Source organism: Drosophila obscura, unplaced genomic scaffold (genome assembly GCF_018151105.1).
Source record: "Drosophila obscura isolate BZ-5 IFL unplaced genomic scaffold, ASM1815110v1 contig_191, whole genome shotgun sequence".
NCBI classification, from domain to species: domain Eukaryota; kingdom Metazoa; phylum Arthropoda; class Insecta; order Diptera; family Drosophilidae; genus Drosophila; species Drosophila obscura.
In genome coordinates this window covers 185,375-201,582 of record NW_024542780.1, presented here as the reverse complement: position 1 = coordinate 201,582, position 16,208 = coordinate 185,375, and the positions used below count along the sequence as shown (strand labels likewise).

Below are 16,208 nucleotides of genomic sequence, written 5' to 3'. Positions count from 1 at the left end.
ATAAGTGTATATTATGTAATATTAATTAATGCATAAATATATTAATACCAACACACCTCCTCACGTCCACAAAAAAAAATCAAAAATTTAATTCAAACAAAATAACTATCCAATTAGTACTTATAAATCATAAACGTTCTAATTGACACGAGCACTCTGGGGAATACAACTGAGATCCAACATTTGTTGCAAGGATTGGGGAAACCCAGTAAAACCCAATCAGATCATCTTCTTATATATATAAATATTACGTTAAACAAAACAATTATCATAGTTTTCAAAACATCAAAAAATCGAAAGAAAAAAAAATCAGTTTGGCTTTTGAAGCCAGCTGAGAGGCTTCTCAAGCTGACAAAACGAACCGCAGGCAATGGTTTAGTGAATATGTCCGCTAGCTGCTTATCTGTGGGTATATATTGAACTTTTATTAATTTATTCTCAATCTGTTCCCTGGAAAAATATTTTATATCGATAGTAACTATTATATAGGCATGTAACTATAGGACACTGTTCGGCATACACACAGACAAAAGAAATTAAAATGAAAGTAAACGAACAGTCAAGGTGCTAGGAAGACCTTTTACAGAAAAAAAACCATTAGCACCATTAAACCATAAAACCAATAGAGATAAAGGACCCCAAAAAGGTAGTGCCGCAGATTCATTTGAAAGCACTTGCTTGAGGGATGTTTGAATCGTTGTAGGGAACCAATCACATAAGCAGAGAGAGGGATATTTGTTTGATGGTTGCTGTCCAGGATTATTGATCCTGGATTTTTTGACAAAGTTAGTTCATATCTTGACCGCTAGATGGCGTAATTTTAATAATATTCTTATTTATGTTTAATACAATTAATTTATGTATTTTTCTACAAATAATATATAATAAATACAATATAAGTTTAAAACAATATTTATTTTCAATGGGTAGTTTTTTTTTTTTACTTTGATTGGTGAAATTTCACTCCACCAAGAGACTCATAGGATTCGTTTACAACATGGTTTTTCTAAAGGAGGATTACACAAAAAGAATAAGTAGATTTTAGGTAGAACGCAGGTACTATTGAATGTATTTATTGGTTGAATTTCACATCATATTAAAACATCATGAGAAGTCAAGTGAAATGTACATATCTATTTTATTTCTTAATATTTAATTTATTGTGTAATTGTTTTAAATATTCGTTATGCTTTAATAAATCGCCGGGACATAAGTAAGATTGGTAAAATGATGATTTTGATTTTTATACCCGTACTCAAAAAAGAGTTAAGGGGTATATTAGATTGTGGTAAAAGTGGATGTGTGTAACGCAGAGAAGGAACCGTTTCCGACCCCATAAAGTATATATATTGTATATGTAGATGTAGATAGCAGATGTAGCAAAAAAATGTAAAATGTAAAATGTTTTTTTTTTTCTAAAGTTCTAAAAAATCATAAGCTCAAAAATGTATATACTGACTGAGTACGGGTATAAGTAGAGTCGTGTCCCCAGAAACGACTCACACGTTCCTTTTCGTTGATAAGTGAAGTTATGAATTTTTAATACGTATTGTTTCAGTCCATTGCGGGACCTAAAACTTCTTTTCATATAACACAACTCGAATTGAAATTCACTCATTTCGAATAGCAAATGAACTAAATTATCTTAAGAGTTAGATGTTCTTATATAGGGTTTCGAGTTATGAGCATATGTAAAATGTAAAAACCTAGCACACGGTCCATTTTTATATATATAATGTTTTCATTTGAATGGTTATGTACATACGTATACATGTATGTATGTATGTATATAAAGACAGAAAATATAATATTTGAAATCCTATTCTCACATCTGGATTTTACATAATTACAACTATATACCCAGCGCAACAACCAATCAGCATAGATCTCATTTTAGAAGAAAAGACGAATGAGAGTATAAAAGATCATGTAATCATGATTAAATAATTTAGTATAAAACATTGAATAGTTTGAATAGTTTCATTTTTATAATGGTATGTAAGCATTTTTTATTTTTGATATATAAAAGGATAATCAAAACTTCATTAAACATGTACATGCATAGGCGTTCCTAGAAACACTTAACGAGATAAAACCGGCGATTGGATACACCAATGTTGAAGATCTATGTATAGGATTTCCGTACGAGATCAATGGATGGATTGCCTCTCTTATACATAAGAGAAAAGAGACAACTAGATATTCATGTAAATACAAAATAAGAAAACAGGTTAAAACATAAATACATTTGAGAGTTAGAAAGAGATAAATGGTATAGCACGGTTTATTTACAATATTTATGAAAAGAAAAATCCTAATGATGAAGGAGTAAAGGCATGGATATAAAAGAACCACGCTCCTTGAACGATCACCAGTATCAGTTACAAGAAGCCAGTTGAATCATGCACGCCCATCAAATAAAACTTTTTCTTATTCAATTCGAAGAGATGATTTTCGATGAGCATTTGAAAATCCTGGAAAACCTCATGTTATTTTGGTGGATCTGGAGGAAAAGGAGCTCCAATACTCCAAGTTCGGGTTTCACTATAAGCTGTGCCCCTGGAGCGATGACGATGCTACCGATGGACCTGACACATGCCTTTGTCATACGTTACCGGCAAAGAAATCCCAAGCTATAGACCTCATGCTTAAATATTATAGATTAAATAAAATGAATCCCACTCCAAAAAATAAAATATTTACTTGAAAATATAAATGCGTTGTTTTTTATTTTTACTTTTAAACTAATTTTTTAAACATTTTCATTATTAGCTTATCATTATAATTAAAGTCATTTTTCTTAAATTGTTTTAAAAAAAAAAAATTAAAGGTTTTCTTTTTGCCTTTAAAAATTCCATATAGGATACAGTAATGACCACATGTACTTGAAAAATATCCTTGAAGTAGTTGTTTATTGAATGTAAACTTTAATGAATTATTCCTTAATAATTTTAAAAATTCTTTCTTCTGAGGATATTGACCATAGGAGTAAAGGAGAGGGAACGTGTGAGTCGCTTCTGGGGACGCGACTCTACTTATACCCGTACTCAGTACATTTTTGAGCTTATGATTTTTAAGAATTTTAGAAAAAAAAAAAATTTTACATTTTACATTTTTTTGCTACATATGATATCTACATCTACATATACAATGTATATTCTACATCTAACATGTAGACTGTACATGTTCCAATTAGATTCTACATCTCCTCCGCTAGGGGTTGCTCGCGCACTGAACGCGGCAGAGTGTGCGAGAGAGAAGGAAAATGAGTTGTGATATCGTTTGCCGGAGGGTGGGCAGGGGAAGCAACAGAAAATTAATTTCTTCATTCTGGCTATAATTATGATCCGATCTGATTCAGATTTGGCACTCTGGTAGATATGGGCATTCTCTACGATACTGCGTTTTTAGTTTTATCGTATCTTTAAAATTGTGCCTGCCACAGATTTTCGTCCTTTGTGGGGGCGGAAGGAGGCGGGGCGAAATTTTGAAATACACTTGTAGCAGTGTGATATCACATGAGTCTGGAAACGAAATTTGGTTACCCTAACTCTTATAGTCTCTGAGATCCAGGCGCTCAACAAGACGGACGGACGGACGGACGGACGGACGGACGGACAGACAGACATGGCTATATCGACTCGGCTATTGATGCTGATCAAGAATATATATACTTTATGGGGTCGGAAAATGTTCCTTCTCTGCGTTACACACATCCACTTTTACCACAAATCTAATATACCCCTTAACTCTTTTTTGAGTACGGGTATAAAAATTCAGCTGAATGCTTACTATCAAAGTAAAATGCAACCCAATGCGTTCCTGGACGGTTTGAAGAATCTGTGTTAGCTATTATTAAAGCAGGATATTAGAAATTACTTTTGGGAGCCTATCAGAGGGATAAACTCCTTTAAAAATTGTTTTTGTTTTTGAATGCTTGGAAAACAAATTATCGATTTTCAATGTATTCATTTTTACAGAAGAACCTGTATATTTCGATGTTTATCAATATCAATCATTGAGTCATATTCACAGTACACCAGACAAGTAACTGCTTCTGTAAGAGGCTCAGAAAAACGTCCTTCAATTCGTATGGACCCTTGAGAAATCAAATTTGAGCATACAGTTGAATTATGATGATCTGCAGTTAAGTCAAATGCTAATATAAAACTGTTTTTTTCAAACATTTCCTTTGTGATTTGCAAGCCTCGATCATAATGTCTTATGCCACTTGATCTGAATAACATATTATATCCTCTAGAGCTTTGAGCATTTTCAGAATTCGAGAAATCAAATTCAAGTGCCTGCGATGGTACTTGCACTCCATTTACCATTAGATTAAAGCGTTGAATTTTAAAATGATCAAAGTTGAAGGGATTTAATGTTCGATTTCCTGAATATGATTTGTTTTTTACCATGCAAAAAGCTAAGAAATTAGGAAGCTGTCCAATAATTGCGTTGTCAATTGATAGCGTATTATTTCCTGGATATATTGTAAATGATTTTACTTGAACTTTGCTGTATGGATAAATGGCATTTTTAGTTTGTAAAACATGATGATGGGCCAATAAAATGCTTGGATTAATAGTTATGTGATTCATGAAAAGTTGTGCTTCCAATATCTTAAGACGTGACTCAGTATCAGTTTCCATCAAATAAAATGCTGTTTTTTCAATGTTAAAAGTTATCCTCAAATCAACATTATTTATGAGTAATTTTGGTTGATTAAATATATCCCCATGAACTTTTCCGAACAGCTCAACCTTATTACTGTTTTGAAATATATTTTTGAGCAGAATGTTCCCATCGGTGTTAACATATCGACCAGATATTAAATTTTCAATAATTAGGATAATACCCTTGAGTAGCTAAGTGACTTTCACTGGCATCACTACCATAGTTTAAAATCGTTTGCAAATACGATCTATAATGAAACCAATATATTATTTAAATAGACTGATGAACTTCTGAACATTGAATGCAAAATATTATTAACTACTCCAACATTGTTTCCTTCAATGACACCATTATCATTTTTTCTTAGCTGTACAACAAGTCTTAAGTAAACACTTGACAGGTCTCGATATGTTTCACCATTTCCTAAGCACACGAATTCAATTGAAGAAGCACTGTCCAACGATGCTATGGGGTTGTATGAAACTTCTTCATTTCTCAGAAAACAGCTTTGTGGGATGTGGTTCAAACAGATCCAATTCGCTTTTCATACATTCTATATGGGTGTTCCTTTTGATTTCGAAAAAATTACTTTTATATTTAATTTCTTGGATGATTTTTTCTTTATTGGTCTCGACTGCGTATGTTTGCGTCCTTGTTTAGATGATAAATGAGCTCGTTTTTTCCTAGACCTTCTCTTTTTATTCTTTTTACCTTCACCATTTTGGAATCATGTAAATTTATTTATTTCTTTATTTGACAGATTTTGCAATGCAATTTTGCTTTGTTCTTGGATAATGTTTCTTAAAGGTTTTCGACCAAACTCATTTATTACAGCCTTTCCAGTTTCAGAGGCTTGATTTTTATACCCGTACTCAAAAAAGAGTTAAGGTGTATATTAGATTTGTGGTAAAAGTGGATGTGTGTAACGCAGAGAAGGAAACGTTTCCGACCCCATAAAGTATATATATTCTTGATCAGCATCAATTGCCGAGTCGATATAGGCATGTCTGTCTGTCCGTCCGTCCGTCCGTCCGTCCGTCCGTCTGTCCGTCTTGATGAGCGCCTAGATCTGAGAGACTATAAGAGCTAGAGAAACCAAATTTGGTTTCCAGACTCATGTGATATCACACTGCTACAAGTGTATTTCAAAATTTCGCACCGCCCCCTTCCGCCCCCACAAAAGACGAAAATCTGTGGCAGGCACATTTTTAAAGATACGATAAAACTAAAAACGCAGTAACGTAGAGAATGACCATATCTACCAGATTGCCGAATCTGAACTAGATCGGATGATAATTATAGCCAGAATGAAGAAATTAATTTTCTGTTGGTTCCCTCTCCTTCTCCAGCGCTGCTGACGCTACTGATTCTCTTTCTCGCTCGCACACTCTGCCGCGTTCAGTGCGCGAGCAACCCCTGGCGGAGGAGATGTAGAATATAAATGGTACATGTACAATCTACATGTTAGATGTGGAATATTCATTTTAGATGTAGATGTAGATAACATATGTAGCAAAAAAATGTAAAATGTAAAATTTTTTTTTTTTATTTTTAAATTCTAAAAAATCATAAGCTCAAAAATGTATATACTGACTGAGTACGGGTATAAGTAGAGTCGCGTCTATAGAAGCGACTCGCACGTTCCTTCTCGTTTATTTTGATAGTAACACAATTCTTGACGTATTTTGATCCTTTTATTATAGTCATTAGTTTTCTTATCATTTAAAATAGGTAAAAATGTTATATTTATTAAATCGTTTTCATTTTCACCTTTTATTAGTTTTTGATAAGTGTTTGTAGTAGGGCGCTTCCTAGTGCTGCAGATAAGCCCTCAGCAGATCCAAAGTGTCCCGCAATGAATAGGCACAGTATGATCGTTAACAAATTGGTTTATTGGGCACTCGAAACGGCGCGGTTGTTTGATTGTATGTGTGTATGTATGTGGGTGTGAATATAAAACGATTCTATGTATCGACGCGTACCGGAATGTACGGGGTGGGTAGCATACTGAACTCCCGCTTAGTGAGCTGGCTGCCCGCCAACTCGCTAGCGCCAGGCAAGAGAGAGCGCGCTCCGGCTGTTAACAACAGCCCCCTGCCAACTCGCTGCTGCTACTCTCAACATCCTCCCCCCCCTTGCAGGACTGCAATGGAGAACCTCTATGGCTGAGTGCACGCCCCAGAAACAATCCATCCGAATACGGTGCTTTGGGCCACGGGAAGACCTTCTCCTAGGGCGAGGAACCCGGGTTGGATCACCTTCTGGTAAACGTCGGCGCCGAGCACGAGGGAGACAGTGGATGGGCGATGGAAGCGCTCGTTGGCGAGGCGAATGTCGTCGAAACGGGTTCGCACCGCCTCGGTCACGGGGCGTAGTGGCGTGCGGACGCGCAGGCGGGGCTCGACCTTCAGCACTGCGTCCACTTGGAAGTTTCCATTCTTGGCGCGGACAGTCGCAGTGCACACCTTCTCGGTGCCAACCCGCGTGGAGGGCAGTTTGAAGGCGATGGCCAATGACTCGTCGATGCTGCTTACTGGGGTACAGGGGTCTATAAGAGCCACTGTCTCAAAAGTTCTGGAACCCGTATCTAAGACCACCAGGGCCGTCGGGAGAACGTTGATGCTCCGGTTCTGGAGGAGCGTAGCCACGGATGGTGCCGGATCTTCCACGACGGGGCGGTTTTCGGGGAGACGACGGCGTCGTTCAACGCTAGAGGCTGGAGCCGCCGGAGGGGCTGGTCCGGAAGCGCGGCCTGAACGCTGGGACGCACGGTTGTGGAGTAGCGTATGGTGGTTCCCACCGCACACTTTGCAGCCCTTGGTACTGCGGCAGTCTCTGCCGGAGTGCCGATGAGCCAGGCAATTAGCGCAGTACTTGTTAATCAAGACGGCTCGGAGTCTCTTCTCGGCGTCCAGGCGAAGAAAGCGTCGGCAGGCACGGAGCGGATGGCTTCCGGAGCAGACTCGGCAACGGTAGGAGTTACTACCTCGAGAACGTCTACTCTCCGAAGTGCGGGTGTTACGAGACCGTGGAGCCATCTCTAAATACGGAAACTATGGCGAAAGAAGAAGACAAAGAATAGGAGACGGGTTAGTAACGGGATAGGAAGCGGGGGACGCGCACGCTCTTCGTTAATGTTGGATGGAGCGAGGAGGTTCTACGGACAGAAGAACGACCTTTGCGACGGGCCTTTTGAGGACCCCCCGTGCAGTGAGGATGTCGACTACACGGACCCGATCGTCGGCGCCGGGGTACACGGAATGGATTCGTCCGAGACGCCATTCATTAGACGGCAAGTTGTCTTCCTTGACGACGACCATATCACCAATCTGCAGATTGGGCGTGGGCGTTTGCCATTTGGTCCGCTTGTGGAGTTCCTTGAGGTATTCCTCTTTCCACCTACGACAGAACTGTTGGTTGAGTGCCTTCAGATGTTGCCATCGATTTATGATCGAGGTGAGGTCACCCTTAACTTCTGGCTCCGCCGTCGCCATTAAGGGTCCCCCCGTAAGGAAATGCCCGGGAGTTAGGGCCAGTAACTCCGTCGGATCTTCGGACATAGGCGAGAGCGGTCTGGAATTAAGGCACGCCTCTATTTTCGAGAGAAGCGTGGAGAGCTCCTCGAAGGTGTATCTACGAGTGGACGTGGCCTTATAGAACAGGGTTTTGAAGCTCTTCACTCCGGCTTCCCAAAGTCCCCCCATATGTGGGGCCCCTGGTGGGATGAATTTCCACGAGACCCTTTGGTGACTATACGCATCAATCACAGAGTCCTTAAATGCTTCTAGGAAATCACGGGCCAGTACTGTGGCTGCGCCCACAAAGGTCTTGCCGTTATCGGAGTGGATCCTCTGTGGACAGCCTCGTCTCGCGACGAACCGCGCGAAGGCAGCGAGAAATTTCTCGGTGGTGAGGTCGGACGTAGGCTCCAAATGAATAGCCTTCGTGGAGAAACACACGAACACGCACACATACCCCTTGGTAATAAGGCACGCCCGCCCTGTGTAGTTGCGGATTTCGAAGGGACCGGCGTAGTCAATTCCGGTGTGCGTGAACGGTCGGGAGAATGAAGTTCGCTCCCTGGGGAGATCCCCCATCAGTTGAGTTTGCAACTTCCTTTTGTGGATAAGGCACACTTTGCAAGAGTTCACGACACCCTTCATCAGCTTCTGAATCCGTGGAATCCAATACTTGGATCGGATAAGTCGCACCATCAATTGGCTGCCCCCGTGAAGAGTGATCCGGTGTGTGAACTGCGTGAGGAGTCGCGACAAACGACAGTTATACGGAAGAATTATGGGATGTCGCTCGTCATACTTCAGCCCTTGCGCCGTAGATACACGGCCGCAGGAGCGTATGACCCCATGTTGATCCATAAACGGATTCAAATTCAGGATAGAACTTGATCGAGGCACTGGACGCTTCTCACGTAAGGAGTGATACTCTTGAGAATATTCTCGGCGCTGAGTTTCTAGGATAAGAGTTCGTTCAGCCTCGTTAATTTCCCCGCTTGTAGGATGGATCTCCTGTGCGTACGGTAGTTTTCGGCAGCGCTTTAGGAAACGCAGGACGTACGCGCGGACTCGTAGAGCTTTTTCAAGCGTGGAGAATCGCTCGAGGAAGTCTTCGGGTGGGCTGGTTGTGAAATGGACTTTCACAGCCCGCTGCTCGAGGTCTATGACGGGGGTTTCCTGATCTTGGAGCGGCCATTGAGAGCGTGGTTGCTGTAACCACGAGGGCCCATGCCACCAGAGATGGTTGTCAACCAGATCCTGTAGAGGAACCCCCCGACTGGCTAAATCCGCCGGGTTGTGCTCGGAGCGCACATGAGACCACTTTTGGGTCTCGGTGGTTTGAGCGATTTTCGTCACTCGATTGGCCACGAAGGTGGTCCAATGGCATGCAGGCTTGTTCAACCAGGCGAGAACGATTGTGGAATCTGTCCAGTAGTAACAGGTAGACCCTGTCGTCGGCATACTTGGCAGGATAGCCGTCGCCATTTCGGCTAGAAGCACGGCCCCGCACAGCTCTAACCGGGGAAGCGATACGGTTTTTACGGGCGCAACTCGTGTCTTCGCTGCCAGTAGATGCACGTCGATACGCTGGCCCATCTCAACGCGAACATAAATCGCGGCGCCGTAAGCCTTTTCTGAGGCATCACAGAACCCATGGTGCTCCACCTTAACGGATGGCTGGGAACCAATCCACCTTGGGATACGGATCTTGGTGAGACAGGAGTAACTACGCAGGAAGGCTTGCCAGTATTGACACAGTTCGTTCGGAAGGTTCTCATCCCACTCCAGTTCCTGCAACCAAATTTCCTGCATGAAGATCTTGGAGCGGACGATGAACGGTGCCAGCCACCCTGCAGGATCAAACAGTTTCGCTATCTGCGAGAGGACTTCTCGCTTGGTGTAGGATGACTCAAGCGAGAGCACCGGAGGAACAAAGAAGAACTCGTCGGAGGTCGCTTTCCAGCGAATGCCGAGGGTCTTTGCCGTGCTCTGTGCGTCAATCTCCAGGAAATCAGTGTGGAGGAGGTGGTCACTCGGAATCTCGGCCAATACGTCCTTGTGGTTGGCTGTCCACTTTCGTAGCGGAAAACCTGCCGAACTGAGGGCGGCCTGTAATTCGCGGATGGCTAGCTGAGCCTCCTGTGTGGAGTCAGCGCCGGCGAGGACATCGTCGACGTACATAAAGTGCCGAATGATATGACTAGCCCTGGGGAATTGCGATTGGACGTCGTTGGAAAGCTGTTGAAGGACTCGAATGGCGAGAAAGGGGGCGCAGTTGACGCCAAAGGTGACGGTTTTCAATTCGTAATCACGAATTTCCCCCTCTGCGTTTCGAAACAAGATTCTCTGGAAACGAGTGTGTTCTGGATCCACCCAAATCTGACGGTACATTTTGGTGATGTCGGCGTTGAACGCATATCGGAAGTAGCGCCATTTCAGAATCTGAAGGGTCAAATCGGATTGTAGGACCGGGCCCGCGTGAAGGAGGTCATTCAAGCTCGTTCCGTTCGCGGATGGGCTGGATGCGTTAAACACCACACGAAGCTTCATTGTAGTGCTATCGGGTTTGATTACTGCGTGGTGAGGGAGATAGTAGTTGTTGGAGTCGTGGCTCGGAGGGAGCTCTGTCATGTGGCCCAGATCTGAGTATTCTTGGATTACGGAAACGTACTGTTCGTGCAACGGCGAATCTCTCTTCAGCCGATTCTCGTTCCTTAAGAACTGGGCTAGTGCGATGGACCTTGAATACCCTAGGCCAGACCCGAGATGACCCGGGTCGCGGAATGGTAGGGTTACCATGTATTTTCCGCTTGTTGCCCTCGTGGTGGTTTGTAGGAAGTTGCTTTCGCAATAGGAATCGGACTCTCCTACTAACTTGGTTGGTAGATCCTCCACCTCCCAAAACTTTGTGAGGAGCTTGTCTAATGGAGCATCGAGGACGTTGGACACTTGTGTGGAGAAAGATGCGATTCGGTTCGGGGGGGCACTGGGCACCGGACCAGTAAGCAACCACCCGAAAATCGTTTACTGCCCAAGGAGAGAGCCACAAATGTCGGTCTGTGAACCGCTCAGAAGGATGGAGGGAAGGATATCGGCTCCGATCAGGACATCTATCTGCGAGCTCTCATAGAAGGTGGGATCAGCTAATGGCAGGTTCGGCAAATCTCGCAACGCACTTAGCGGAATTGGATATGACGGGAGATTGCCTGCTAGTTCCGGCAATACGTAAGCCGCGGCTTTCAACTGCAAGCCCGGCTTAGTCGGGGAACGAATGGAAAAGTGGCAGAGCTTCTTGGACTGAGCTGCTACCGACTGACTCAGGCCTGAGACTTGTGCCTGAATAAGGCGGAATGGTAGTTTGATGATGTTAAAAAGCCGTTCCGTAATGAACGTAGCCTCGGAGCCCGAGTCGATTAGAGCGCGGGCGCGGAAATTTGTCCCCAGGTGGCAAATGTTAATTATTGCCGTGCCTAGAAGAACGGGCCTGGTGCCCGAGGTGAAATAATTTTGCACGGTGGGCTGAGCGTCGGACGAATTGGAAATTTGCGCGGATGTGGACGACTCACTGGAGGCAGGAGTACCGCGATGCAGCAGTGTATGGTGACGGGCTCCACACGTGAAACAATTGTGGGCGCTGGTGCACTCTCGGAGCTGGTGACCTCGGGCAAAACAGTTTAAGCACAACTGATTCGTCTTGATGCAGCTTGAACGTGCTTCAACGTCCATTTGGAGGAAGTGCGGGCAGAGCCGGACCGGATGATTCTCTTTGGAGCAGAGATCGCACTGCTTCGGATTAATGTGGGTCTTGAAGGAGTGAAAGTTCCTCGGAGGAGGACTGCCTTGAGACCGGAATGGGTTGGCGTGGCTTCCGGAGGATTGCGGATTTTGACTGCCTTTGGACGGTTGCTGATGCGGATCGCTTCTAGCCTGGGAAGGGTCGCTCTTCATGGCCTCTAGCGTCAGGTACCGCTGTGTCAGGAAGGAGTCGATTTCCGTCCATGGAGGCATTTCCTTCTTGTCAGTCACTGACGCTTCCCACAGAGCCCGGGTCAGTTTTGGCAGCTTGGATGCACAGATGGTCACCAGAATACTATCCCAATTGTCTGTGTAGACCTTGGAGTGGGCCAGAGCAGTTAGAACACCTTGAATGGTGCTCTGAAGCTCTTTCAAGGCACGACTAGTCTCGGAACCCACGCGAGGCAGCAATAGCAGGATATTTATCTGGTTGGTCACCAGGAGTCGATTATTTTCATATCGACTACGGAGGGCTGACCATGCTGCCTCGAAACCGTCATTGGTAAGTGGGGACTTTTCTACTATGGCTTTCGGATCGCCACGGGTTTTAGTAGTGAGGTGGTACAGCTTTTCCACCGGGGACAGCCTCGGATTGTTTATATAAATCGCTGTGAATAGGTCGCGGAACGTCGGCCAGCGAACGTAATCCCCTGCGAAAACTTCAATGTCACAGGGGGGCAGCCGACAACCGCCCTGGGAGGTCTGCGGCCCGGGAGGTCGGAGGTCTGGGCGGTCTATTTGGGCTATGAGGTCCGCCACGCACCGCTCATAGCCCTCATAGCACTCGCCATACATTTTCTGAATTTCCTCTTGGTCTTCAGGGGCCTCGCACAGCATTGCCAGCGAACATGCCTCAAATTCAGCATCCACCTTGGCCCACATGTTTTTGAGCTGGTCACGACGGACCTGTGAGACCGCGGAGGATGGGGTGGCGGTCCCTGGAGTGGTGAGCCGTGCCTCCAAGGTGGTCAGCCTATCGATGGCTGCCACAAACTTGGCCCGTGCGGAGGTGACAATCGGCTGCGCCATTGGAAGTGTGGAGCGAGGATCGACTAGTTGCGGGTATGGAGGCGAAAGCACCTTAGTCGTGATCGGCGAAGGAAACAGCACCGATTTGGTCGTCGCCGCCGTGGCACTCGTGGAAGCCCTTGGAGTACCTAAGGACCTTGCCCTTTGAGTCCCCGAGGTCGGAGTTGATGGCACGGATGAGCTAGATGGCCTTGATCTACCAGGCGTAGGCACCGCCAAAAACTTCTTGTTGTCTTCCACACCTGTTGGCATACTAAGAAGGACCGCACGCGGAAGCACAAATGAACGCCAAATGAGGACTGTGCGGATAAAGCGGAAATGGACACCACACCAGAGGCAGAACAACAAGGAATTGTTTTCCTGTCGAGCACGACTATCGGACGATATTCCTCAAGAAAATTGATATTTTCTTATTGGCAGTGGTTTTAATGCACGAAAAAGTCGAAAACGGAATCAGCACTAGACTACGATGTTTGATATATCGGTATTGGATTTTATTTCGTCGTAGTGGGTGATGTGTAAGACGATCTTAGAGCGAAAACGGAAGTGTTCGGGAAAACTATCGGATGATATGACGCAAGAAAAAAGGATATTTTTCCTGTTCCCCGCGGTTTTGGCGCACAAAAGAATCACAATCGGGATCCGCACTAGACTACGATATGTTTAAATATCGGTACTGGAATGGATTTAGTCGTAGTGGGCGATGGACAAGGTGATTTGCGAAAAAATATTAACTACTCGATGGATACGAGGCCCGTGAGCGATATTTTTATTTTTGCCACCACTAGGTTTTTTTTTTGGTTTGTCACCTCTAGTTTTTTTGCAATTTGGAATTTGGCGCGGAAAAATGCAAAAAAGACTGCGGAAATGAGCTGTGCCTCTTGTTGGATGAATTTATCCCGGATGTGGGGGAAATTGCTCGGGCTGTGGGTCACGTTAGGGGCGCCTGGAATGCTTAATTTCTTGGTAATTGCGAAATTTGCATAAGCAGCGGAGTGCTGGTACCGCGTATCGGACGAACGCGTTCGTGCCTACATATACTAAGTGTGGTATGTAGATGTGGAGTAATCGGTCTTTTTTTTTTAGGTATTTTCCCACCGGGATTAATGAGGTTTATTATTTATGAGAAGTATTGAGTGAAAATAAGATTGTAAGAATATCCAATTCGATATACACAATAAATACAATAAACAACGCCAATAAATCACTTCGGATGAGTAACGGAAAGTGTTAGTGAGATCGGACAATATGTACATAAGAATATATGTACATATGGATAAGTGGACACTCGGACGTGAATAGTGCGGAACGCCAATCGCGGAAGGAATCGATTGGCGGCACAATATGAGCGTACTTATCTGCAGTTCTCTCTGGAATCCACCGATGCTTGCTGGGACAATCTCGATTCAGCAAGAATCCGGCTCGAAGGACCAATGTTTGTAGTAGGGCGCTTCCTAGTGCTGCAGATAAGCCCTCAGCAGATCCAAAGTGTCCCGCAATGAATAGGCACAGTATGATCGTTAACAAATTGGTTTATTGGGCACTCGAAACGGCGCGGTTGTTTGATTGTATGTGTGTATGTATGTGGGTGTGAATATAAAACGATTCTATGTATCGACGCGTACCGGAATGTACGGGGGTGGGTAGCATACTGAACTCCCGCTTAGTGAGCTGGCTGCCCGCCAACTCGCTAGCGCCAGGCAAGAGAGAGCGCGCTCCGGCTGTTAACAACAGCCCCCTGCCAACTCGCTGCTGCTACTCTCAACAATAAGCATTCGGACGCATTAAAATTACTTTGCTTAATTGATGCGTATTTATAAGCATTGTTTAATATTTTTCCAAAAATCCCCGAAAGCAATAGGTTAGGTTAGGTTAACCCAGACGGCCCTCACGGGGCCACGCATAGGCCAATATGGCCCTTAGTTGTCCGGATGGGGGTGTATGACCCTTTCGAAAATATTTATGAGGTTTTGAAGTCCTTAAGGATCGAGGTGTTTTTGGCAAAGGCTAGCAGTTCCCCTGGCGTCCTCTTGGAGGCATCTTCCAGTGATGCCAGTTGCCCCGGATTCCTCGCATTTCCTGCAGTGGCCACTGTTGGTGATGCCTAGTTTGACAGCATGTGCCGCGGCCAGACAGTGACCTGTGAGTATTCCCACCAACATTCTGCAGTCCTTCCGTGGGAGGTGCAGTATGTAGTGGCTGAGTTTCCTGTTGCGCTCCTTGCACATGGTTTTTGAGGTTCTGCAGGTGGTGGTTCTGCTCCACCTGCTTCTTGCCTGTGTGTCGGCCCGTTTCTCTAAATCGCTTTGGAGCGTTCTAAGGGAGACAGGCACGTTTTCAGTTCTGTCGTTTTCCAGCCCGACGCCGTCCTTAGCCAGACCGTCCGCCATCTCGTTGCCATCGATGCCTTGGTGGCTGGGAACCCAGTAGATCCGCACTGACTTTGTCGTGCTTAGGATATCTAGTGCCTCCCTGCTTGCCAAGACATTTCTGGAACTGACCGCCGATGACTGCATGGATCTTATCGCCGCCTGGCTGTCCACGAACAGGTTGATCACGTCGTGTGGACGATCCGTAGACTGAGCAGCCACTGCCGCTTTCCGTATGGCGAAGACTTCCGCCTGGAACATGCTGCATTGGTCCGGTAGCTTATAGGACAGCCTTATCTCAGGGTCTGTACAGTATATGCCTGCTCCTACTCCTCCTTCCATCTTGGAGCCGTCAGTGTAGATGTTGAGGTGTTGAGTCTGGTCCCGACCCCTTTTCCAATCGTCGGGCCCCATGTATGAGGTTGCTTTTACATCCAGGCCAGTTTGGGGGATCATGTAGTCAGATATACTGGTCATGTCTCGGCCAATTGAACTGTGCCCGAATCCTTGTAGAGACATATTGCCTGATGCTACTAAGCGTTGTGCCGCCTTTCCTGCAGTCAGCTGAGCGTGGATGTCCAGGGGGTCGATTATGGTTTCGAGAGCTTTTGTTGGGGTTGACCTCAGCGCCCCCGTAATGCAGAGCAGTGTCTGCCGCTAGGTCCTTTCCATAAGCTTATTGTACGTCTTCTTTTCTGTCGCTTGCCACCACACTAAGACTCCGTACAGCAGAGTCGGTCGCACCACCGAGATGTAGATCCAGTGCATTAGAGCAGGTGACAGGCCCCATGTGCTGCTAAGCGTCTTCTTGGATGCGTATAGC

At 45.0% G+C, this 16,208-nt stretch overlaps 1 protein-coding gene and 1 pseudogene across 1 annotated transcript; both read right to left on the bottom strand.

The window, feature by feature from the left end:
- Window positions 1-6,675: 6,675 nt before the first annotated feature.
- Window positions 6,676-14,654, bottom strand: LOC121404247. Its single transcript, XM_041593527.1, has 2 exons — window positions 14,642-14,654; window positions 6,676-7,730 (listed from the first exon to the last, which is right to left on the bottom strand). The coding sequence occupies exon 2, from the start codon at window positions 7,713-7,715 to the stop codon at window positions 6,837-6,839; it is 879 nt and encodes a 292-aa protein (XP_041449461.1). The 5' UTR covers window positions 7,716-7,730; window positions 14,642-14,654; the 3' UTR covers window positions 6,676-6,836.
- LOC121404246 lies at window positions 7,724-13,002 on the bottom strand (annotated as a pseudogene).
- Window positions 14,655-16,208: the final 1,554 nt, after the last annotated feature.